This window comes from Scyliorhinus canicula, chromosome 9 (genome assembly GCF_902713615.1).
Source record: "Scyliorhinus canicula chromosome 9, sScyCan1.1, whole genome shotgun sequence".
Lineage (NCBI taxonomy): Eukaryota > Metazoa > Chordata > Chondrichthyes > Carcharhiniformes > Scyliorhinidae > Scyliorhinus > Scyliorhinus canicula.
The window spans coordinates 125,685,797-125,711,924 of NC_052154.1; the positions used below are offsets into that span (position 1 = coordinate 125,685,797).

The 26,128-nt window shown below is 49.2% G+C and overlaps 1 protein-coding gene across 11 annotated transcripts in view; it reads right to left on the bottom strand.

The window, feature by feature from the left end:
* The window catches only part of LOC119971661 (von Willebrand factor C and EGF domain-containing protein-like), a 490,550-nt gene that overhangs the window by 166,571 nt on the left and 297,851 nt on the right, over positions 1 to 26,128 (bottom strand). For 8 of the 11 annotated variants that reach the window (XR_005461886.1, XR_005461887.1, XM_038807512.1 and 5 more), the window contains 2 exons: positions 16,621 to 16,737; positions 6,112 to 6,237 (listed from right to left, as the gene is read on the bottom strand). The exons of 1 other annotated variant lie outside the window; for it this stretch is intronic. Coding sequence is in view for 8 of the 10 variants with exons in the window: in XM_038807512.1 (XP_038663440.1) it covers positions 6,112 to 6,237; positions 16,621 to 16,737 (243 nt within the window). In the remaining 2 variants the exon portion in view is untranslated. The remainder of the gene's footprint in view (positions 1 to 6,111; positions 6,238 to 16,620; positions 16,738 to 26,128) is intronic. 2 more of the 11 variants (XM_038807513.1, XM_038807511.1) reach the window with 1 other exon arrangement.

Genomic DNA, 26,128 nt, shown 5'->3' on the forward strand with positions numbered 1-26,128 from the left:
CCCTTCACCCCCCCCCCCCAGCACCCTTCATACTCCCCTAATCCCCCCTTTCAGGGGCATAGCCCCCTTCATTCCCAGACCCTTGGCAGTGCAGTTCCAACCAGCCACCCTGACACTGCCACCCAGGCACCATGTCAGTGCCCCTGGTAACCTGGAGGTGCCACCCAGTGACATTGGCAGGCCAGGGTGGCAAGCTGCCCAGGTTCCAGAGGTGGAGCCAAGGGGCCACCTTGCCCTGTCCCCGACCATCCAGGAGTCTCGAATAGCCTGGGAGATGCACCAGGCACCATTACACCTGGTCCACAGTTGTGTGAACCAGTACTAAATGGCGCTTGGTCCAGGCATCGCTGGGGAGTCCGGTAGTTCCCGGGTGCCGGGAGAATCCAGTGCAGACAAAATTAAATGTGGTGTATGTCTCATTTGGATCTGCCGAACTGGAACTCACCCATCTGGATAACGACCTGGATCTCGCCCTCACTGGGTGAGATCCAGATTGCATAATCTCACAAGGTGCAGATGAATCTTGTGAGCCGTCTCAAGTGTTGCGAATCGCATGAGAGCCTTATCACGAGATTCAACGGCCTTGTCGCGACACCAAGTCAAGCAAATTGTCACATCACTGCCATTGTGTGCAGTTCTCCACCCTCCCACGCTCAAAAAGAAACGGCTCTTAAACTGACACATTTTCATTGCAAGATAAGAAAAATAAAGGGGACACAGACAACTTTTTTTTATATTCTGAAGAATTCAAAATGTGAATTCAATTTGAGTAATTAATTTGGGCTCTTAAAACAGGATGGCTAGGGTGTTAAATTTAAGTCTCAAGTGAAATTAAGCTTTGAAGAATTACCCCCACAGTATGCGAAGAAATTGAACATGAATAATGGAGAAAACCTATCACCCTTATCAAATATCATCTCCATAGTGCCCAAAGTTGGGCAAAGATAAAGGCATTCGAACAAAGGCCCACAGCATTAGTTTACATGTTGACAAACTTTGAAACATAAAGTCCATGGTTAGGAATGCACTTGAAGATAATGAAGGTAAGCAGAAAGATCGATGGTCAAATGCATGGGGCTGGATTCTCTTGACCCGCAGCAACCTGTTTTTCAACGGCGTTCCATTCACTGGCAGCGAGATTCCATACTCCCGTCACTTGTCAATGGAATTTGCCATTTGGAACCACCCCACGTTGCTGGGAAACCCACAGGCAGGCGGAGAGCTGCTAGCGGGAAAAGTGAATCGCAACACCATTAAAATTGTTTGCTCGGAACCATCGGTTTGTACCAGGGAGGATGGACGGAGGGTTTCTGAGCTGGCACAGGGCAGGTATCAGGCGGATGGCGGATCTCTTTCCCAATGGGAAGTTTGCGACCCTAGAGGAGTTGGAGGGAAGACTGGGCCTTCCCCCAGGGAACACCTTCAGATACATGCAGGTAAGGGCGTTTGTCAGGCGGCAGGTGGCGGAGTTTCCACTGCTGCCCCCAAGGAGAGTTCAGGACAGGGTGCTCTCTGGGACGTGGGTTGGTGAGGGGAAGATTTCGGCAATCTACCAAGTGATGCAGGAGGGAGAGGAGGCCTCGGTGGAAGAGCTTAAAGAGAAGTGGGAGGAGGAGCTGGGAGAGAAGATTGATGAGGGGATGTGGGCGGATGCCCTGGGGAGGGTGAATTCCTCCTCCTCCTGCGCGATGCTTAGTTTAATTCAATTAAAGGTGCTGCATAGGGCGCACATGACTGGGACAAGGCTGAGCCGGTTCTTTGGAAGAGAGGACAGGTGTGGCAGATGTTCTGGGGGCCCAGCAAACCACATCCACATGTTCTGGGCATGCCCTGCGCTGGAGGGCTTTTGGAGGGGGGTCGCGGAGACGCTGTCAAGGGTGGTTGGTTCCAGGGTTGAGCCGGGCTGGGGGCTCGCAGTTTTTGGAGTAGCAGCGGGGCCGGGAGTGTAGGAGGCAAAAGAGGCCGGTATTCTGGCCTTTGTGTCCCTGGTAGCCCGGCGCAGGATTCTTTTGCAGTGGAAGGATGCGAGGCCCCCGGGAGTGGAATCCTGGATCAATGATATGGCTGGGTTTATCAAACTGGAGGGGGCCAAGTTTGCCTTGAGGGGGACAGTGCAAGGGTTCTTCCGGCGGTGGCAGCCGTTTCTAGACTTCCTGGCGGAGCAGTAGAGGATGGTCAATTTCAGCAGCAACCTGGGGGGTGCGGGGGGGGGGGGGGGGGGGGGGGGGATGAGTGGGTTTGTTTTTTCCTTTATTGGGTATGTGTGTTTGTTCTCATGTTCTCATGATGTGGAGTTGAAAAAGAGGTTGCTGGGGAAGATACTGGACCTGGACTCGCACAGGTTGGTCATGGGAGGTGACTTCAACACAGTTATGGACCCTGGCTTGGACTGGTCAAGCTCAAAAACGGGCAGGGTTCATGGAGCAGATGGGGGGGGGGGGGGGGGGGGATCCATGGAGATTTGGGCAGCCGAGGGTGAAGGAGTTCTCCTTCTACTCACATGTGCATAAAGTGTACTCCCGGATTAATTTCTTTATTTTGAGCAGGACCTTTCTGGCTGGGGTAGTGGACACGGGGTTTTCGGTGATTACAATCTCAGACCATGCTCCACACTGGGTTGGCCTGCAGGTTAGTAAAGACAGTAACCAGCGCCCGCACTGGAGGTTAGATGTGGGATTTTTGGCTGATGAAGGGGTGTGCGAGCGGCTGAGGAAATGTATTCAGAACTACCTGCAGGTCAACAACACGGGGGAAATTTCAGCAGCAGTGGTCTGGGAAGCACTGAAGCCGGTGGTCAGAGGGGAGCTGATCTTGATACGAGCCCAAAGGGAGAAGGTAGACAGGGCAGAGACGGACCGACTGGTAAAGGATATACTACAGATAGATAGGAGGTATGCGGAGACCCCAGAGGCAGGGCTTTTAAGGGAATGGCGGAGGCGACAAGCGAAGTTCGGCTTGGTAACACAGGGAGAGCGGTGGAGCAGCTGAGAAAGGTGAGGGGGGGGGCGATCTATGAGTATGGAGAGAAAGCCAGCAGAATGCTTGCACAGCAGCTTAGGAAGAGGGAGGCAGCCAGGGAGATAGGGAAAGTAAATCATGGAGATGGGAACCTGGTTGAAGATTCAGCAGGGGTGAATAAGGCGTTTAGGGATTTCTACAGTAGGCTGTATAGTTCGGAACCCCCTACGGGGCCGGAGGGGATGAGGAACTTCTTGGAGGGGCTGAATCTCCCAATGGTGGACGGGGAGCTGGTAGAAGGGCTGGGGGCCCCCGATCAGGCTGGAAGAGATAGTGGAGGGTCTGAAGGCCATGCAGGTGGGTAAAGTCTTGGGGCCGGACGGGTACCCAGTGGAGTTTTATAAAACGTTCTCTGGAATATTGGGGCCGGTGTTGATGAGGATGTTCAATGAGGCAAAGGAAAGAGGGGTGCTGCCCCCGACGATGTCACAGGCCACAATTGTGCAGATTCTGAAGTGGGACAAGAACCCGGAGCTGTGTGGATCCGACAGGCCGATATCCCTGTTGAATGTGGATGCCAAATTGCTGGCCATAATTTTGTCCGCCAGAATTGAGGGCTGTGTTCTGGATGTTATTGGGGAGGACCAGACGGGGTTTGTTAAGGGTAGGCAGTTGGTGGCCAATGTAAGAAGGTTGTTCAACGTGATCATGATGCCCCCGGAAGGTAGGGAGGTGGAGGTAGTGATCGCAATGGATGCAGAAAAGGCTTTTGATCGGGTACAATGGGATTATCTGTGGGATGTGCAGGTTCGGATTTGGGCAGGGTTTTATTGACTGGGTCAGGTTGTTATAGCAGGCTCCAGTGGCAAGCGTACAGATGAATAGGGCAACATCAGACAATTTTAGACTGCACCGGGGGACGAGACAGGGATGCCCCCTCTCTCCACTGTTGTTCGCGCCAGCTATAGAGCCGTCGGCAATTGCTCTGAGAGCCTCAAGGGGCTGTAAGGAGCTGGTCCGGGGTGGGGGGGGAGCACAGAGTCTCGCTCTATGCAGACGACCTGCCTCTGTATGTATCGGACCCAATAGAGGGGATGGAAGAAATCATGAGAATTCCAGGGGAATTTGGCCGGTTTTCGGAGTAGCAGTTAAATATGGGGAAAAGTGAGATGTTTGCGGTCCAGACTAGGGGACAGGAGAGGCGATTGAGGGAGCTGCCGTTTAGATTAGTAGGCGGAAGCTTTAGGTGCCTAGCCTTCAAGTGGCGTGGAAATGGGACCGGCTGCATAAATTAAATCTGGCATGACTAGTGGGCCAAATGAAAGATGATATGCGGAGGTGGGACGTGCTTCCGTTGTCACTGGCAGGGAGAGTGCAGACGGTGAAGGTGATGGTTCCTGTCTCCCCATCTTTATTCCACGGTCTTTTTTTAAACGGGTCAACAAAGTGATCACTGGCTTTGTTTGGGAGGGCAAGACCCCGAGAGTAAGGAAGGTAATGCTTGAGCAGAGTCGGGGAGAGGGTGGGCTGGCGCTGCCAAATTTTAGTAACTATTACTGGGCGGCGAATATAGCCATGATCAGGAAGTGGGTGGTGGGGGTGGGGTCGGCATGGGAGCGTATGGAGGCGGCTTCATGCAAGGGCACCAGCCTGGGGGCGTTGGTAACTGCGCCTCTGACGTTTCCACCGGCACGGTACTCCACCAGCCCCGTGGTGGTGGCGGCCCTGAGAGTCTGGGGGCAATGGAGGAGACATGTGGGAGCAGAGGGAGCATCCGTCTGGTCCCCAATCTGTAATAATCACCAGTTTGCCCGGGGAAGTATGGATGGGGTGTTCCGGATATGGCAGAGAGCAGGGATTGAGAGGATGGGGAATATGTTTATAGAGGGGAGCTTTCCAAGTATGAGGGCGCTGGAGGAGAGGTTTGGGTTGGTGAGGGGCAACAAATTCAGGTATCTGCAGGTGTGGAACTTCCCATGTAAACAGGTGCCAACCTTCCCGCTCCTACCGCTAAGGGGGATTCAGGACAGGGTAGTTTCCAGAGGGTGGGTAGGAGAAGGGAGTGTCTCTGACATTTACAAGGAATTTATGGGGTCAGAGGAGACGCAGACCGAGGAGCTGAAGCGCAGTTGGGAGGAGGAGCTGGGAGGAGAGATAGAGGGTGGTCTATGGGCTGACGCGTTGAATAGAGCCAATGCGCCTGCAACATGTGCCAGGCTCAGCCTGATACAATTTAAGGTCGTTCACTGGGCTCACATGACAGTGGCCCAGATGAGCAGATTCTTTGGGGTGGAAGACAGGTGTGCAAAATGTACGGGAGGACCAGCGAACCATGTCCACATGTTCTGGGCATGTCCAAAGCTTAGGGGATTTTGGCAGGGGTTTGCATATGTCATGTCCACGGTGTTAAAAACAAGGGTGGCACTGAGTCCAGAGGTGGTGATTTGCAGGGTTTCGGAAGACCCGGGAATCCAGGAGGAGAAAGAGGCAGACGTTCTGGCCTTTGCTTCCCTGGTAGCCCGGACACGGATACTATTTGCTTGGAAAGCTATTATCAAAGCCCCCGAAGTCGGAGACCTGGCTATTGGACCTGGCTAGCTTTCTCTGTTTGAAGAAAATCAAGTTCGCCTTGAGAGGGTCACTGTTAGGGTTCACCCGGAGGTAGCAACCGTTCGTCAACTTCTTTGCGGAAAATTAATCATCGGCAGAAGTTGGGGCAGGGGGGAGGGTTAGTTTAGCTTAGAGTGGGGGGTTAATAAAGGTGGGACCTGTAAGGGAGGGAGACGGCTTTTGCACTATGCTTATAGTTTCATGTACATTGTTTATTTTGTTGTTGCTATAATACCAAAAATATCTCAATAAAATGTTTATTAAAAAAAACAATTGTTTGCCTACTGTTGGATCCTTGAAAATGTGTTTTACATAATTTCAGGATGGAATAATCAAGGTACAAGTTGAAATGTAATGGCGTTTAGCTCAACTACATTTGACTTTGCTCAATAGTGTTTAATTAAATCCTTCCATTGGGCATGAGCCATCAGTTAGTCTTGCAGGCAAACACGGTTATCCCACTGCAATATCAGAAACTGTGTGAACATCTGTAACTCGTATCTGTGAGAATAGCATTGCACGTGTAAGAAAGAGAGGACTTACAAATGCAGGAGTGTCTGTCAAAGTGGAGCCGATACCCTGGATGGCAAGTGCAGTAGTAGCTTCCTGCGGTGTTGATGCAGTTATGAGCGCAGTGACCATCTCCAGATGTAGCACATTCATTGTTATCTTGAAACCAAGAGGAGTAATTAATGACCAATAGGTATATCCTTTTCCCTTTCTTTTTTAAAAATAAATTTAGAGTCCCAATTAAGGACCAATTTAGCATGGCCAACCCACCTACCCTGCACATCTTTTTGGGTTGTGGGGGTGAGACCTACGCAGACACGGGGAGAATGTGCAAACTCCACACAGACAGTGACCCTGGGCTGGGATCGAACCCGGGTCCTCAGCGCCGTGAGGCAGCAGTGCTAACTACTGCACAATCGTTCTGCCCTCTTACCCTCTTTTCTGTCATTAGGTGACGCTTTTAACAGGATTTTCCAGTGTGATATAACACAGTATGACTTCCACCTGTTCGGTGGAGCAATTTATATATCTATCTATACCTATAAAGTACATTTCATATGTGTCCTCCAAGTTGACTGTATTTTCTCGACATGCAATCTCAGTTTGCTTCCTGTATTTCCATATATTTCACAATTAACTTTGCTTGCCCCATTTTCCCCCTCTTTCAGTAGATTCCCCTCAAAAATGTATTTTCTCAGATTTGCTGCAAGCCACTTTCCCTCCTGCCCTCTGGGGCGCCTTCAGTTTCAGACACAAAGGACGGGATGTTCTGCACCCCCCTCCCCCCCTACCTACCTCCCCCCCTCCCCGCCCCCGCCCCCTGTCCCCCGTCCCCCCGTCCCCCGTCCCCCTACCCATGCCCACCTCCCACTGCTACAGTGGAGGTGGTCCAGCATTGGCCAGCGACAGGATCTTCCACTCCGCTAATATTAGTGTCTTTTTCCGTTGCTGGCACCCGCTACCACTGGGGAACCCGCCGCAGGGATCACCATAAGACCATAAGACAGAGGAGCAGAATTAGGCCACTCGGCCTATCAAGTCTGCTCCGCCATTCAATCATGGCTGATATTTTATCATCCCCATTCTCCTGCCCTCTTCCCATAACCCCTGATCTCCAGTAGAAGCATCAGTAGGATCAAAAAATCCCGCGGGCGGGAAGGGCTGGAAAATTTCAGCCTCGATCACTTGTCTACTGTCCCGACCATCTCTCTCCACTTACTCCGTTTTTCAGCTTTTTAATTCCAGTTTTTGGATGTGCTTCAGCACGTCCCAGCAGTTCCTCTCGTCATCATCGGCTCCCTGTCCAAAATCAACTGAGATTGACCGAATTGGCCTCCCTACCCACCTCGCCAGGATCTACAGTGTCATCCAGTTGACTGAGACTGTTCTCACCAGGTTCCACTCTTATCTATCTCAGTGCAGTTAGAATCTCACTTACAATGCTTTGACTTTCCACTCCCTCATCAATTTTTCTGGAGTCGCCCAAGGCTCTCTCCTTGGCCTCCTGCTATTTCACATTCAAATGCTGCAGCTTGCTGACATCACCCACAAGTGCAGCATTCATTTTTGCATGTTTTCTGCCAAACCCAGCTCTGCCCACAAGTCACCATTCTTGACCCTTTTATTATTAGACTGTTAAGCCAGCTTCCAGTACAGGGTGAGCAGAAATTTCTTCCAACTAAATATTGGGAAGGGGCAGCATGGTCGCGCAGTGGCTAGCCCTGCTGCCTACGGCGCTGAGGGCCCGGCTTCGAATCCTGGCCCCAGGTCACTGTCCATGTGGAGTTTGCACATTATCCCCGTGTTTGCGTGGGTTTCATCCCCACAACCCAAAGATGTGCAGGTAGGTGGGTTGGCCACACTAAATTGCCCCTTAATTGGAAAAAATGAATTGGGCACACCTAAATTTTTTTTTTTTAATATTGGGACAACTGAAGCTATTGCCTCAGTTCCCGCCACAAATCCGCCTCCCTCACCACTGACTCTATGATCTCCCTCGCAACCTCCCAAGACTAGACCAGACTGTTTTCAACCTTGATGACATATTTAACAATATTGTTGCACTGCCATTAAGAATGCCCATTTCCGGTCTTCCAGTGGCGGCCATGGAATGAGTGGTCACACATTTGGCAGCTCCCACTCAAGGCCGATAATTTGGACCTTTTCTCTATTTGAAGGGTGGAAGCTTGGATGAAATAAAGTGTAAGAGTGACAGGCGAAAATAAGACTCCACTGGTGGATGGAGCTACGGACCAGGGGCAAAATTCTCCGACCCCACGCAGGGTCGGAGAATCGCCCGTGGCCACTGAAAATCCTGCCCCCGCCGTGGCAGAAATTCTCCGCCACCCGGGAATTGGCGGGGGCGGGAATCACCCCACCTCGATCGGCGAGCCCCCTGCGGCTAATTCTCCGGCCCGCAATGGGCCGAAGTCCCGCCGCTGGGAGGCCTCTCCCACCGCTGAGGTTTGAACCACCTCTGGTGGCGGCGGGATCGGCGGCGCGAGCGGGCCCCCGGGGTCCTGGGGGGGGGGGGGGGGGCGCAGGGCGATCGGACCCCGGGGGGTGTCCCCATGGTGGCCAGGCCCGAGATGGGGGCCCACCGATCGGCGGGAGGGCCAGTGCTGTGGGGGCACTCTTTTTCTTCCGCCGTCACCACTGCCTCCACCATGGCGGAGGCGGAAGAGAATCCCCCAGCGCGCAAGCGCCGGTGGTGACATCACCACCGGCGCATGCGCGAACCTGCGAAGGCCTTTCGGCCAGCCCCGGTGCTGGGCGCCGGGCGTCAAAGGCTGCTGGTGCCGGTTTTGCCGCCAGTCGGCGTGGTGCCAACCGCTCCTGCGCGGGCCTAGCCCCCAAAGATGCGGAGAATTCCGCACCTTTGCGGAGGCCCAACGCCGGAGTGGTTGGCGCCACTCCCCTACGCCGGGACCCCCGCCCTGCCGGGTAGGGGAGAATCCCGCCCCTTAAGTGGGTCGAGACGAAGGGAGCTGATGGAGCAGGTGTATCTTAGTGCGCTACAAGTCAAGATGGAGGAGTATAAAAGGCCTGTCTTGCCCACCCTGTGGTCGACGGTGCAGCTGGTGGACTTCTTATATGAGAAATTCAGCCAGCATGAGGGAATCCCATGAGGATCTAGCCAGGGTGGCAGAGCTGCTGAAAGCAGGGATTGACCAAGTGAGCAGAGGCTGGAGTTCCAGGACCAGGTTATTCAGAAAGTTGAGGAGACGGTGGCGGCCGAGTTGGGAGTGATGCGGGCGACCAAAAGAAGCTGAAGGAGATGTTGGTGATCTGGTGAACTGCTCCAGAAGACAAAATCTGTGGATCGTGGGGATGCCCGAGAGCATTGAAGGAGCAGACGGTGGCATGTATGTGGCCAAGGTGTTAGAAAAGCTGATAGGGGAGGGGCCTTTGACTGGCCCCTGGAGGTTGACCATGAGCAGAGGGTGCTGATGAGGAGGCTGCAGGCAGGTGAGCCGCCGAGGGCGATGGTGGTGCGGCTGCTCTGCTTCTTGGACAAGGGGAAGATTTTGCGATGGGCGAGGCAAACAAGGAAGTGCACCTGGGAGGGCAACGTGGTGCGGGTGTACCAGGACCTGGGTGCAGAACTGGCGAAGAGGAGGGCTGGGTTTAATCAGGTCAAGGCTGCCCTCTTCAAGAAGGGGATGATGCTCGGGGTTTTGTAACCGGTCCGCCTCTGGTGACCTTCCAGAATATGGAATATTATTTTGGTACGCCAGAGGAGGCAACAGAATTTTTGAGGGACAATAGACTGGCAGGAGAAGGAGAACATGGAACTTTTGAGGAGGTGATATTTCTTTTGATGGTTGTTGGAGAGCTTTTCTCCTTTGAGGTATTTTATTGTATTTGGTGGAAGGACGCTTGGGGAGCGTCAAGGGTAAGTGCACCTATTTTCAGTTCTTTGTTCTGTGGGGGAGTGCAAACGGGGGTTGGGGAGGGGAATCAGTGGACGGGGGGTAGGAAGTTGGAGGCCTTGGGTAGGGGATGCCAGGCTAGCTGGGCGGGCTTGCTAACGGGAGCGGAGTGCGGATGGTCAAGTGTTTGGTGCAGGGGTGGACGATGAGATTGTTGTTTTTTTGGGGGGGAGGGGGGCTGCTGACAATGGTGTTGTTGTGGCGCAGCTGGAAAGGGAGTGCTTGCGGTGGACATCCGAGGGTAGGCCTGGAGGATCATGTGACACAGTGTTATGGGCCAGGGTTTAGAGAACCCCAAAGTGTATCATGGAATTCACCTGACCCACAACTTTGAATAGATTGTGGTTATGGGGAGCACACGGGCCCACTCTGCAGGTGTGATGCTACAGAAATCTACAGTACTTTTAAATTAAAACAATTTTTATTTATGAAACTAGTTAACACTTTATAAACCCACAGTAAACATCTTAACAATTATCAACACCAATAAATCTCCCAAAGAATCTTGTATTCTCTAAGTAACTCTTAATCTTTCCTTGCGACATCCATAAGACAAAAATAACCCTTTTTACAGAAAGGCATCAGGTTTAACTTCACTACTGAGAACAGTTACCACTTTGAAATCACCAAATGAACATTCCTTAGCTTGCAGAGATTCAAACACATCTTGCTGTGACTGCAGCTTCTCCAAATCTAAAATGAAACTAAACACACCCTGTAGCTGCAAGCCCAAAGTGACAGTAAAAGCAGTCAGACAGCCCAGCTCCACCCACACTCTGACATCACTGCAGCCATCCGATAAACACCCATTTCTTAAAGGTACACCCACTACAGCTATTTTATAAACACACATTTCTTAAAGGTACTCTCACGTGACAACGGGCCGGAGACTGGCCCAAAAAGGGGTGGGAAGCCCCCCAACCAAGCTGGTCGCGTGGAACAGCAGGGGGCTGAATGGACCGGTCAAACAGTTACATGTGTTCATGCACCTGAATAGTCTGAAGGCGGACGTGACATTTTTACAGGAGACACACATAAAGATAGCGGATCAGACAGGGCTGAGGAAATGATGGGTGGGGCTCTCGGGACTGGATATAAAGACGAGGGGGGGAGCCGGTGCTTTCGGTAAATGCTTATGCACCAAACTGGGACGATATGCAGTTTATAAAGCGGGTGCTGAGGAAGATTACTGATATGGACTCGCAACGGTTGATCATGGGGGGAGGGATTTTAACACAGTCATTCAGCCAAGCTTGGACCGGTCGAGCCCGAGATCAGGGAAGGTGTCGGCAGTGGCGAAGGAGCTAAAGGAGTTTATGGAGCACATGGGAGGGGGGTTGGACCAGGGGAGGTTTGGGAGGCCGAGAGTGAAGGAGTTTTCGTACTTCTCCTATGTGCACCGGGTGTACTCCCAGGTTGATTTCTTTGTGATGCGCAAGGCGGGGTGGTCGATTTGGGGTATTCGGTGATTGTGGCTTCAGACCAGACTCCGCACTGGGTGGATTTGCTGGTGGGGGGGGGGGACCTTCTGCAGTGGAGGCTGGATGCGGGGTTGTTGGCGGATGAGGTGGTGTGTGAGCAGGTGAGGGCTGCTATCCAGCGGTATGTGGAACTCAACAATACGGGGTGGGGTTAACGGCCACCACGCTATGGGAGGCACTCAAGGCGGTGGTTGGGGGGGGGGGGGGAGTTTATTTCAGGTGTACAGGGAAAAGGAGGAACGAGCAGAGATGGCAAGATTGGTGGAAGGGATTTTGAGGGTCGATAGGAGGTACTCGGAGGCACTGGAGGCAGGGTTGTTGAAGGAGAGGCAGAGGCTCCAGATGGAGTTTGGATTGGTGTCCACGGGGAAGGCTGAAGGGTTGTTGTGGAGGGCCAGAGCAGCAGTGTACAAGTACGGGGAGAAGGCGAGTAGGATGCTGGCCCACCAACGTAGGAAGCAGGAGGCGACGAGGGAGATTGGAAGAGTGAAGGATGGGACAGAAAGGGTGGTATTGGGCCCAGTGAGGGTGAATGAGGTGTTCGAGGAGTCTTATAGGAAGCTATATGGGGTCACAGCCCCAGGTCCGGGGAGGAGAGAATGCGGCAGTTTCTGAATGGGTTGGAGTTTCCCAAGGTTGATGAGGACCTGGTGGAGGGGCTGTGGGCCCTATTGGGTTGACGGAGGTGATGGAGAGTATGGAGGCGATGCAGGCAGGGAAGGACTCGGGCCCAGTTGCAAGTATGCGGACGAAGCGGATGAGCTCGGGATATTTTGGGTTGTAACGTGGAACAAGGCAGGGGTGCCTGCTCTCACTGTTACTTTTTACCTTGGCGATAGAGCCATTGGCTACGGTGCTTAGAGCATCGAGGAGTTGGAAAGAGATTGTGCAGGAAGGGGGCGTCGAGCACATGGTTTCGCAGTATGCAGACAACCTGCTGCTATATATTTCGGACCCACTGGGTGACATTGGCAGAATTATGGGGATTTTGGAGGACTTTGGCCGGCTCTCTGATTACAAGCTGAACATGGCAAAGAGCGAGGTGTTCCCGATTGAGACCAGGGGCAGTAGAGGAGGTTAGGGGAGCTGCCGTTCAAGGTGGGGGGGGAGGGCAAGTTTCAGATACTTGGGCATCGAGGTGGCGCGGGGTTGGGCGCAGCTGCACAAGTTGAATTTGGCTCGGTTGGTGGAGCAGATGAAGGGGGATTTTAAGAGGTGGGATGTGCTGCCACTGTCGTTGGCAGGGCGGGTGCAGACAGTGAAGATGACAGTGCTGCCGCAGTGTTGCCAAGGTTCCTGTTTATATTTCAGAACCTCCTGATCTTTGTTCCGAAGTCATTTTTTTAAAAGGTCAATGCGTTGATTTTGGGGTTTGTGCAGTGGGGAAGACCCCGCGGGTCAAGAGGGAGTTTTTGGTATGGGGGCGAGGAGGGGGGTGTGCTGGCATTGCTGAACATAATGAATTATTACTGGGCGGCTAACATTGCTATGGTTAGGAAATGGGTTGTGTGGGAGGGGTTGGAATGGAAGCAGATGGAGGTGGCTTCTTGCAGGAGAACGAGTTTAGGGGCATTGTTGATGAGACCTCTGCTGTTTTCGCTGGCCAGGCACTCTGTGAGCCCAGTGCTGGTATCGGCCTTGTGGGTGTGGGGACAGTGGAGGGAGCATCTGAGAGTGGTGGGTGCCTCGGTGTGACAATCATAGGTTTGCAAGGGGGGGGGGCTGGACGCGAGGTTTTGGACGTGGCGGCAGGCGGGGATTGAGCGGTTTGGGCACCTGTTCATAGGGGGCAACTTTTCAAAATTAGAGGACCTGGAGGAGGAATATGAGCTTCCGGGGGGATGGGTTTAGATTCTTACAGGTCTGGGATTTTGTGAGGGGGTAAATGCCGTCCGTCCTTTCTCAGGTTGCCGCCCCCGGGGCTGCAGGATATGGTGCTGTTGGGGGAGGGGAGGGGAAGATGTCTGAAGTTTATCAGTTGATGATAGGAGATGTTAAGCATAAATGGGTTGAGGCTGCAGGGTGGGGGGGGGGGGGGGGGGGGGGGGGGGGGGGGTCGGAAAACCCAGGATTCCAGGGGGCAAGAGAGTCCGATGTCGTGGTCGTTGCCTCTCTGATAGCCCGGAGATGGATTTTGCTGAGGTGGAGTGACTCGGAGCCACCGAAAGAGGGTGTAGGTGAGAGACCTGGTGGAATTCCTGAGGTTGGAAAAGATTAAGTTCATCTTGACAGGGTCAGTTGATGAGTTCATCTGGAGGTGGAAGCCATTCATCAACTCTTTAAGGGGGATTGAGGTGTCAGCAGAGGGGCAAGGGAGGGTGAATAAGGGTGGAGGGGAAGGGTGGGGATGTGGATGTTTTTTGCTCTGATTTGTGTTTGTTGTTTATATAAATGCCTTGATAAAAATATTTTTTTAAAAGCCCATTTCCACCTCCCTCACCTTATCCCCACCCTTCTTCAGCTGTTCTGCTTCTGGAACATCCTCCATGCCCTTGTTATCCTCCCACAAGTCCCGAAAGACGTGCTGTTAAGTGAATTGAACATTCTGAATTCTCCCACTGTGGACCCAAACAGTGCCAGTGTGTGGCGACTAGGGGATTGTCACAGTAACATTGCAGTGTTAATGTAAGCCTACTTGTGACACTAATAACGATTATTATTAAGAGTTATGAGTTGAAGTTATCCAAAAATTGCTGCCCATGACCTAACTTGCACCAAAGCCCATTCGCTCCTCACACCCTTGTGCGTGCTGACCTACATTGGCTCCTAAATAAACAACCCTTCAATTTGAAAGCTCTCCTTCCTTTCAAAGCCCTCCATGGCCTGGTCTCTCCCTATCTCGGTGGTCTTCTCTAGACCTACAACTCTAATTCTGCCCTCTTGCACTTTCCTGATTTTAATTGCTCCACCATCGGTACCAATAGTTGCCTATGTCCCAAGCTCTGGAATTTCCTCTTCACCTCTCCTCCTTTAGCAAAGTCACCATAGTCCCAGGTGATCATAGGCTGTTTTCCCCTTTGAGGGGGGAGAGCTGATTGTTGGTGATTTAACCTGAGGATCACCACACCTCAGGCGAGGGGCAAGGTTGAGAATAACCTCAGCCGGTTCAGAGATTGAATCCACACTGTTGACTTTGCTCTGCAGCACAAACCAGCTGTCCAGCCAACTGAGCTAAACCGACCCCCTCTCCTCCTTCTTTCAGACACTCCTTAAAACCTAGCACTTTAACCAATCTTTTACTCATCTTCCCAATACCTCCCCGTATGGCACAGTGTTTTATAATGCACCCTCTGGAACACCTTGGGATGTTTTATTATGTTAAAGGCTCTAAATAAAAACAAGTTTGCTTGATGTTGTTGAAACCAGTAGCTTATTGCTGGAAACACACTGACAATTAAAATCATGATGTTGAAATGCCGGCATTGGACAGGGTTGGACAATTAAAATCATGTCCATTGTGTATTGCATAGTAAAACAATCATTGTTGTAAAATGAGGTATAAAACTCCTCTCTTTGTATAAATCGGTCACAGGAGATTTGGTATGAATGTAGCTGAAATAACATAATTGAAAGTAGCCCTTCTGTGGTATTTCAAGGCAGCAGTGAACAAGAGTGGGTGGTTGTGTAAACAGAGGCAACTGGCCATTCAGCTATACCCCTGGATAGTTTCATTTCTCCAATCAAAAACCCTGCAGAATTCATCTTTGATCTGCTGGTAGTGGACAGAATTTTCACACATTACCTGCAATCACTGAATATGACCTCTTCTGCGAGAATGGGGATGAGAAAATATCAGCCATGATTGAATGGGCCAAGTGGCCTAATTCTGCTCCTATGTCTTATGGTCTTATGACACAAAGTAATGTGTGAAATATCAGTCTCTAGTTTGCAGTGTGTCCTGAATTAGGTCATGTTAAAGGATTGCAAGCTCTATTCAATGAGATATAATCAGTTGTCTGTCAAAATGCCAGTAACACCAGATCATAGCTTGGAGTGATATGTCTACTCCTCCGGGCTTTTTAATGATCTATCAGTCTTGCACACAAGACGGCGCATGGCCTTTGTCAACAGAATTTGGCTCAATCATGAAGCTACGTGGGATATTAGACGAGGAGCCTCCCTCACTTGGCAGTTTTCACTGGAGAGTAAAATTCAAAACAACGAGACACCATTGGAATAAATAAGCAACCACTTGATGAGTAAACATCCCAACTTCACCACAGCACCTTGCTAGGCTGCTGCTGAATTTACAAATGCAAGAGGTCTCTAGATGTCCACCATTGATCTGCCACTGGGCACATGTTCCATAGGTGTTCCTCTTGTACCCACTGATGGCAGAGCAGCTTGCCATGTTCACCTGGTTTTTGGTTCAGCTACAACAAACGCCTTGGCAACACTGCCAGAAATGTGCAGGCAGCAACAGAAAACTACAGATGAGAGCTGAGTAAGAACCAGTATCTAGAACCAAATGCAAAAAGCTGCACGGTAAAGAAACAACCATGAGTCTATGCAACCTCTGCAGCATCTCCAGCCACTTCTCAAGTATAACCTATGAGAAAGTATTAATATTGCTCCTTCAATTAATAAACATAGAATCACACAGCGCAGAAGAGCTCATTCGATCTATTGTGCCTATACCAGTTCTTTGAAAGAGTTATTTGTGTACCAAGCCCTCACCCTCCCTTTCCCTATAGTCCTGCATACTTTTCCTATTCAAGGATACGCAGACTTTTGAATTTCATTTTTGACCATTGTATTAAATCAGTTTCCACCATCTTTGCAAGCAGTTCATACTGGAAACCAACAACTGTATATAAAAAGGAAATTCTCACCCTCTCCTATTTTTTTGGCCTGCCTTAAATCTATATCCTTTGATTTCTAATTCTTCTGCCACTGGAAAAATTTCCCCTTATTTACCCTGTGTAATTTTGACCTCTATTAAATTCCCCTTTAACTTTCTCTGCTTGAAGGCGATCAATTCCTGCTTCTCCAGTCTCTCTACGTAACTCAAGTTCAGCAACCTTGGAGCCGTTCCAATAAATCTCCTCCACATCATGCAAAACTATAATTGTGATACCAAAACATGATCCAGTCCCCCAAAAGCCCATCGAAAAGATGAAGTAGCTAACCTTGACAGTTGCGCCCATTCACATGCTGAGTGTACCCACGTGGACAGAGGCACTGGAAGCTGCCCACTGTATTCACACAGTGGTGGGAGCAGTTGCTGTTCTCACACTCATTCACATCTGCCAACAGAAGACAAACATAGTATTATCATAGAATCCCTTCAGTACAGAACGAGGCCATTCGGCCCATCAGGTCTGCACTGATCCTCAAAAAGAGCATCCTAAACTAGGCGCACACCCCTACCCTATCACCGAAACCCCATAACCTAACCTACACATCTTTGGACTCTGGGGGGCAATTTAGCATGGCCAATCCACCTAATTTGCACATTGTTGGACTATGGGAATGCAATAAGAAGACACATTCACAAGTCCTCATTACTATTCTTTTTAGATCAGGACAGCACAGTGGCACAGAGGTTAGCAAAGCTGCCTCATGACGTCATTCAATCGTTAACTTTTTCCCTGAGATTGGCATTGTTGTTTCTACACTCCCCTCCTCCTTTGTTATACCAACCTTATGAAAATTTTTGATGAAGATTGCACACAGGGCCAGCCATCGCACTTCACAAATCCTAACTGAATTGGCGTGAACTTACAGAATTCCTTTTTATTTCAGGTTCCTTCCATGTTTAGAATTGTCTATTTATTTTATAAAAATCCATTTGGTTAATTATCTTTCCAAATGGTTTGGAGCCAAAGAAATGAAGAATTTCTTTGACAGTGAGGGAATACAAGACGCAACTTGAACTGACAAAATCTTACTCATGTCACAGTAAAATCTGTGTCTTGATACTATTCAATGCAGAAGAACACAGTATCCTTTTGGACGCTAAAGGATAATTTAGCATAGCCATTCCACTTAACCTGCACATCTTTGGACTGTGAGAGGAAACGGAAGCACTTGGAGGAAACCCATGCAGATACGGGAAGAAAGAGCTCACAGCTTGAACCCAGGTCCCTGGAGCAGTGAGGCAGCAGTGCCACCATGTCGTTTTGTGACTCCTTTGAACATGAAGCACACTACCGATTCCAAATATCACATGTTTTTGGTTAATATTGTGGCTATAGTACAGTGAAAATAAAAGCTTCCTTTTGAGGCGATAACTTAAAATAATAACCAATTTTCAGAGATGAAACAGGAGGTTTTTAAATATTTTTCTTCATGATGCAGGTGATGAGCAAGAATTTGCCACACCTAACAGTGTAGACCTGGTAGAAGGTTGACTGAGGTTTTGATTCAGCAGGATATATTGCTCTAATTCAGGGGTGGGCAAACTTTTCCGTGCAAGGGCCACATTCAGAAATTCACAATTTTAAAGGGCCGCATAGTATATTAAGTAAAATAATTAATATTTAAAATAGCCAAAATAAAAGGTTTTTAAAGAAAAAAAAAGCAATTAATTTTTATTAATTAATATTTTAAAGTAGAAACTTCACATGAAACACATGTTGTGCCGAGCAATGTTCACCCTACTCAAGTCAACGTATCCACCCTATACCAGTAACCCAACAGGCCCCCCCCCCCCCCCATTAACCTTAAAATTAAAAAAAATATAAAAAATTAAAAAATTTTAAAAAACCATTTTTTTCTTTTGACGATCTTGGTGGGCCGCATAAAGACCTTTGGCGGGCCGCATGCGGCCCGCGGGCCGTAGTTTGCCCACCCCTGCTCTAATTGAATGTTATTTGAAGGCACTGTTTTCAAAACATGATTGTCCCCACAGGCCTACAAACGGCACTTGTAAAAATCAAAAATGTTGGAGGGAAAAGTTGGAGGGAAGGTACACTGAGCCACAAAGTGAATTGGATATTCTGAATTCTGCTTCTGTGTACCCGAACAGGCGCCAGAATGTGGTGACTAGGGGCTTTTCATAGTAACTTCATTGCAGTGTTAATGTCAGCCTACTTGTGACAATAAAAGATTATTGTTATTAAACTGTGTTTGGAGTCTTTACTACACACTCCTGGTACAGTATCTGCCACTCATTACTTTAGAGTACCTCTGACTCTGTCAATTGCCATGGCATTTTGAACAACCCAACTGATGCAGATCAACAGTTGAGCTTTCATTTATCTCATTAACACTGCTTATAGCTGAATTACATTTCCCATAATCTGAAAGACATTCGTCTGCATTTTGAGCATTAATATTGCACATCTGGGCATTGTGGGGGAGGTGTTTAATGTGAAAACATGTTCTGCTTGATATCTACTGTGGCATAATTAAAGGGGGTAAAGCAGACCAAGCAGGCCAGCAGCACGGTTCGATTCCCGTACCAGCCTCCCCGGACAGGTGCCGGAATGTGGCGACTAGGGGCTTTTCACAGTAACTTCATTGAAGCCTACTCGTGACAATAAGCGATTTTCATTTTCATTTCTAGCAACACCAAGACTTCTGTCTGAAATGCCTTTATCTTTACCTATCTGGAAGCCTGCATTATGTAGAAATGCCACAAATAAAGCACAGAACATGCTCTAATTGACTTCCTTATTTGTGGCTCACTACAGTGCAGACATCCAGAATACACCATTAATGGCACCACTGTCTTTACATAATTGACATCCCCATCCCCTTTTATAAAATATGATCCCTGGCTGGAGGATATTGGTTGGCACCAACGGCAGTCCAGATGGGCATAGGCCAGCTCAAATGCTCCAGGCTTACTTCTCCCCTCTGAAGCTGGTTCTAAATACTTCATGTCACCAACCACTGCCTTGTGGGGCAAAGCATCGGTTTCTCAGAATTTGTTGTATTCTCCACAATGCCAGGATGTCTCTGATGTAGTGATCAGACATTAATGATCAGTAATCCGGCAGTACACACAGCCACAGGAGAGGAGTGGAGAATGTCTAGTGTTGGTGGGTTGGTTGGTGGTAAAGAAGGTTAGGGTTATTGCCAGTGGTATAAAACAGAGAGAATACTAAAAGGATGGTGTTCTTTTAATTATACCAGCTATTTATTCCCCAACAAAATCATTAATAAAAGGTCAACCTTCTGTGCAAGAACAATTTTCGGTTTTATAATTTACGTGAAATGGATTTTCACTTCTAAATTATCTGTTCATTAGATCCCGACTGGAACTGTCCTGTCCTCACGTTGGCTGCTCTCATCCCCAACTCTCCTCAGGTGCTGGCTAAATCATACCTTATATTTACTCGTATGGGGAAAGAACGAAGATGTTCAGATCAGGACGCTCACCAGCACGAGCGTGTGCAGCCAGCTCTTCTACTTCTATACATTTTTTATTCTCCACATTTTCATCAAACAAACAATAAAAGAACAAAACAATAATCCCAAGAAACAGCCCCATCAATATGCAGTCTGATGCATCAATTCATACATTCCAAAAATAAGTTAACAAAACAGAGAAAAACAAACCCCCCCCCCCCCCCCCCCCCCCCCCACCCCCGCGCCTAGTGTTTAATAGCAACAGGTTCCCGAAAGTGCATGATAAACAATCCCCATGAATTGTAGAGCATCTCCTAACCAGTCCCCCCCCCCCCCCAACGCCCACCCCGGACTCCCCTCAGCACAAATTTCACCATCTCCACGGTCAAGAATTCCAGTAGATCCCCCTGCCATGCCGAGGCACAGGGTGGAGAAGCTGACCTCCACTCCAGCAGGACCCGCCTGCGAGCGTTCAACGAGGCGAAGGCTAAAACATCTGTCCCCGCACCCATCTACAGCTTAGGCTGGTCCAACATCCCGAAAATGGACTCTAGGTGACCCGGTTCCGAGTCCACGTGCAGAATCCCTGAGATGTTGCGAAACAACTCTCTCCACTATCTCTCCAACTTCGGGCAGGACCAAAACATGGTCTGCGGGGCCCCTCCCACACTGCTCACAGATATCCTCCACCCCTCTCAAAGAGTCGACTCATCCTTCATTTTCGTGAGGTGTGCCCTTTACACGACATTCAGCTGTATCAGCCCCAACCTCGCGCATGAGGTGGAGGCGTTCAACCTTCGCAGCACCTCACTTCCATTACCTCCCCCAACTCTTCTTCCCACTTGGCCTTAATCCCTTCCATGGGCATCCTGTCCTCCTCCAGGATCTTCCCGTAAATCACTGACACTGCTCCCTTCTCCAACTCTCCTGCCAATTGTACCTCTTCCAACAATGAGAGGGCCGGCCCTATCGGGAAGCACGTCAATGCCTTCCTTACAAAGTCTTGGAACTGCAGGTAAACCCGCCCCCGCCAGAAACAGGTCTTTTATTACCTTGATCCCTCTCTCCTCCCATCTCCGAAATCACCCGTCCAACCTCCCGTGCATAAACCTATGATTCTCCCCAATCAGCATCTCTCATGTACAGCCAGCTCTTCGAAGCTTTCTTTCAGAAATGGAAAATTAATGCAACACTACACTATTGCAAACAGGACAAACCAGCATGTCCAGACTTAATTATGAATAAAATCATGCAGCGAAATAGAAAAAGATCACCAAGCTTCTTTTCAGCCCAGTGCTTGATATAAAAAAAATTAGAAGAGAATTAAATCTCTCCCAAGACACTAGTCTTTTGAATGAATGAATCATGTTTATCTTTTCTCAATGTTGTTCTCATGAGCTCTTCTTCAGTTTGAACACACCAAAGCTAAAAACTAACTGCCAGAGCTTTTCAGGTGCATAAATTTCCTTTGAAGCAGATGGGCAGTAAAGATGGGAACAGATTTTACAGTTTGAAAGACAAATTGGTAATGCACATTAATGGGCTGTGCTTCACACCTAACATCAATGGGAAATCACAGCTCTGTCTGTGCAAGCATTAACATTTCAAACATGCCATTCCAGCTGCCAGAGTAACTCCATCCGAATTTGGTTTCCAAATTGGCATTGCTCCATCACGAGCAGGCTAATCAGTTCTTGTCATCTATTTTGAAATAGAGTGAAAATAAAACAGCCTCTATTTTGATCATGAAACAAGAAAACCCAGATTAAACAAGGGCACTGGCCGAGAATTTCCTCAGTATCCAGCTCCACTACCATAATCCTCCCAGAGGTGCAGTGGGAATTCCCGTTTACGCCGCACTTGTGGTGAACTTATGACAATGGAGCGAGGCCAGCTCTGAAAAAACTTCTGGGCCAGAAGTTCCTATTTGTCACAGCGCAAACAATTACGATTGGTTTTGCCACTCCCAAGAGTGAGAGATTTTTATCTTTCACCAGGCAAAGTCCTGACTCCATCCACACCTTTAGAAAATATATATTTCACCATTGTTCCGCACAAAAAAAAATGAAGACGCATTCTGATATTTAAGGGGGCTAAATTGGATAGTCTCCAAAAACAGGCATTGGGGCCATCTGAACGATTAATTGATTGAATTTCCTGCAGGGTTCCAGTTCCACGTTGCCTGTTTATTATAGTGGTTTGTGTGTGCAGTCAGCACTAATCATGCTGTTCTTTGTTTGCACAGCATGACCAGAAGCCCACAATCAGAGTTTCACTGCAGCATTTAAGGCTGCTTAAAAAGCAGCAGGTCGTGGCAGTAGTGCAAGAATCTGTTCCTGGGAAACAGTAAGGAGTGGAGCAACATCAGAAAGCATGGGACCCAAGTTTTTCAGACACACGTTCAAAGATCAGTGGGAGCAGATAACCATGGAGGTCAAAGCCAGGAGGCTCGCCACAAGAAGTTCAATGGCTTCACAGGAGTGGTCAGGGCCAGTGAATGAATTTTCAAAAGCGATATCCACCCATCTGCATTACTGACCTCAGGCATTGGTTAATGCGCTCACATATCGAGAATCCCTATCAAAGGCTCATATGCTTCACCTCACTCTCACGTATTTAACCTCCCATGCACATTTCGCACCTTGTACATACCACACTGCCAACTACTCAAACATAACAGCCATATCGCCCACGCAGATTGCAACACACTCGCTGACCCCCTTCCCACTCTCTTGTATGACAGAGTGTCACACAATTGGAGGTAGCAGGAGCTAACCAGAGGGTCGCAGGAGTGCCTACATGTCCCAATCCCAATGGATGAGATAGTGCTGGCCATTACTGAGGCCATGGCCTGTGGCAGGGCCATCGAAGATGATGGTTTCTTCATACCTAATATTCTTTGTCACGTTCCATTTCACCCTCATTTCACACTCTGCTAATTTGCAAGATGAGCTTGCATGCACCACTTCCTTGCTCCCCCCCGCCCTCCCCCCCCCCCCCCCCCCCCCCCCCCACTCTTGTCATCACAATCTTAGATTTGTAGCTTTCATGTTTTCTGTGTTGATGTGGAGATGCCGGCGTTGGACTGGGATGAGCACAGTAAGAAGTCTTACAACACCAGGTTAAAGTCCAACATGTTTGTTTCAAACACTAGCTTTCGGAGCACTGCTCCTTCCTCAGGTGAATCCATTCACTTGAGGAAGGCGCAGTGCTCCGAATGCTAGTGTATGAAACAAACATGCTGGACTTTAACCTGGTGTTGTAAGACTTCTTACTGTTTTCTGTGTTGATAGGTCTGTCAGAAAGTCAAGGCGCATGGAGGAGATCAGCATCAACTCATTGGGCTCTGCATGGAGCTTGGAACCCACTTTTTGCAGCATGAAAGTTGCGGCCAACTCTGTTCACACACTTGTGGGTCGAACCATGTCACAGCATCTGATCGCATTGTTGCAACTTCCAGTGCAACACAAGGAGCAGTCACCTGGGGCGAAATTCTCCGACCCCCCCGCAGGGTCGGAGAATTGCCCGGGGCCGATGAAAATCCCGCCCCCGCCGTGGCAGAAATGCTCCGCCACCCGGGAATTGGTGGGGGCGGGAATCGCGCCATGTCGAGCGGCAAGCCCACTGCGGCGATTCTCCGGCCCGCAATGGGCCGAAGTCCCGCCGCTGGGAGGCCTCTCCTGCCGCTGAGGTTTGAACCACCTCTGGTGGCGGCCGGATCGGCAGCGCGAGCGGGTCCCCGGGGTCCTGGGGAGGGCGCGTGGCGATCAGACCCCGGGGGGTGCCCCCACGGTGGCCAGGCCCGCGATCGGGGCCCACCGGTCGGTGGGCAGGCCAGTGCCGTGGGGGCACTCTTTCTCTTCTGCCGCCGCCACGGCCTCCGCCATGGCGGAGGCAGAAGAGAATCCCCCAGCGCGCATGCGCCGGTGGTGACGTCAGTGGCATCTGCCGCTGACGTCACCACCGGCCCATGCGCGAACTGGAGAAGGCCTTTCGGCCAGCCCCGGCGCCGGGCGGCGGCCCTGAAAGGCCGCTGGTGCCGGTTTTCGTGCCAGTCGGCGTGGTGACAACCGCTCCGGCGCGGGCCTAGCCCCCAAAGGTGCGGAGAATTCCCTACGCCGGGACCCCCCACCCCGCCGGGTAGGGGAGAATCCCGCACCTGATGTCTGAATGCTGCATTGGAAGCTCAAACCGATGCCATGATGGCTGTAGATTACAGTGTTCAAAAGGGGCTTGCTGGGTGTCACCTCAATGCAGCAATCTGTACCCGAACAGAGTAACAGAGGGAAGATAAGGTATGGAATCGCTGTTGAATTGGGTTTGGAGTTACTGGCATCTAAGCTCAGCCAGAAAGGAGCTGTCTAGATTATCTCCTCCCTTCCTCCTCCTCATGCTCCTGCGTTCTCAGCTGCACTTGTAAAGCTGATGGCAAGGGTTGTCCTCTCATGATGCGATGATTATGCAGCACACTACCTAAAAACCTGACAGGTACTCCATCAAGTACTGCACGACTCCTCGAGAGTGCTCCAGACAGCCAAAGCATTGTCCCTGCATGCCCATGATCTGTCCTGTCACATTTTTGTGGCAGTGTGACTTTCAGTCTACACATACAGACCGCTAATGTGTGGGTTGTGCTTTGCAGTCATGAAATAAGGAAGAGCTACAGTTGCCATTGGCAGTAGAATTGTTCCATAAACAACATGGGCAGATAGGGCCTCCTGCTGAGACCCATAGAAAAGTTACAGCACAGAAAGAGGCCATTCAGTCCATTGTGTCTGACCAGTAACCGGTCCGTAACCTTGTAGGTTAGAGATCCTTGTAACTTTGAAATTAGTGGAGGGTTCGGCCTCCTACCCTATCTCCCTCCTCCATCACCCTCTTTTAGCAGCTTGCCCTGTTCTGGATGACCTCTGTTCATTCTCTCAATCATGCTCAATTTCAACAGCAATGCCAATTAGTGCGCCCATGCTGGGGAGAAGCTGATTTGTGCAGAAGCCTTGACATCAGCAAAATGTAAATAAACTTAGATGTTGATTTTTAGTAAAGTTAATCATTCTCAGGCAAACATATGGAATAAACTAATAGGGCCATAGGAAGACAGCTTAGAAGTACCATGATTCCTTTGCAGTGATCATGTTATATATTGTTATGCTGACAATGAATTAGACAAGCCAGGCACAAATGAATTTAAGATAGTGAACCTCAATTAATTTTGAATAGTTATGTTTAAAGGCTTACTACATTAATACCCCGTTGAAAATAAGTCATCAAACAAAATATATGACACTGCAATTTTGAAAAGCTTCTGTTAAGTTCAGCATAATTACTGCTTGTACCTTACAGTGATATATTACAATGTATTGAAACATGTGCCACTAATAGTAAATTGCAAGCAGTATATTTTTTAATGACACTCAAAGATTAATCCTTATCATTAAGAGTACGTTGCGTCTGTCTTCACAAAGGAAGACATGAATAATGTACCGGAGGTCCTGAGAAACACATGTTTTAGTGAGGAGCTGAAGGAAATTAGTATTAGTAAAGAAATGTTTTGGGTGAAATTCATGGGATTGAAGGCGGATAAATCTCCAGGCCCTGATATTCTCCAACTGAGAGTACTTAACGAAATGGTCCCAGAAATGATAGGTTCATTTGTGGTCATTTTCCAAAATTCTTTGGACTCTGGAATGGATCCTACAGATTGGAGTGTAGTGAATGTAATCCTGTTATTCAAAAAGGGAGGTAGAGAGAAAACAGAGAGCGATAGACCAGTGAGCCTAATGTCGGGAGTATGGAAGTTGCTGGAGTCCATTATCAAGGATTTCATAGCACAGCATTTGGAAAGCAGTGGTGTAATCAGACAAAGTCAGCATGGATTTACGAAAGGAAAATCATGCTTGACAAATCTACTAGAATTCTTTGAAGATTTAACTAGTAAGAGTTGACCAGGGAGCAGCAGTGGATGTGGTTTATTTAGACTTCCAGAAGGCTTTCGACAAGTTCTCACATAGCATGTTAATATATAAAGTTAAAGTGCATGTGATTATGTGTATTGTCTTGAGGTGGATAGAAAACTGGTTAGCAGACAGGAAGCAAAACGTTGGAATAAATGTGTCTTCGTCTTGGTGTCCCTATCTGAGGAAGGATATTCTTGCTATGAAGGGAGTGCAGCAAAGGTTTACTGGGTTGATTCCTGGGAGGGTGGGACTGTCATATGAGGAGAGACTAAATTGGTTAGGATTATATTCATTGGAGTTCAGAAGACTGAGAGGGGATCTCATGGAAACTTTAAAATTCTACAATAATAATCTTTATTAGAGTCACAAGCAGGCTTACATT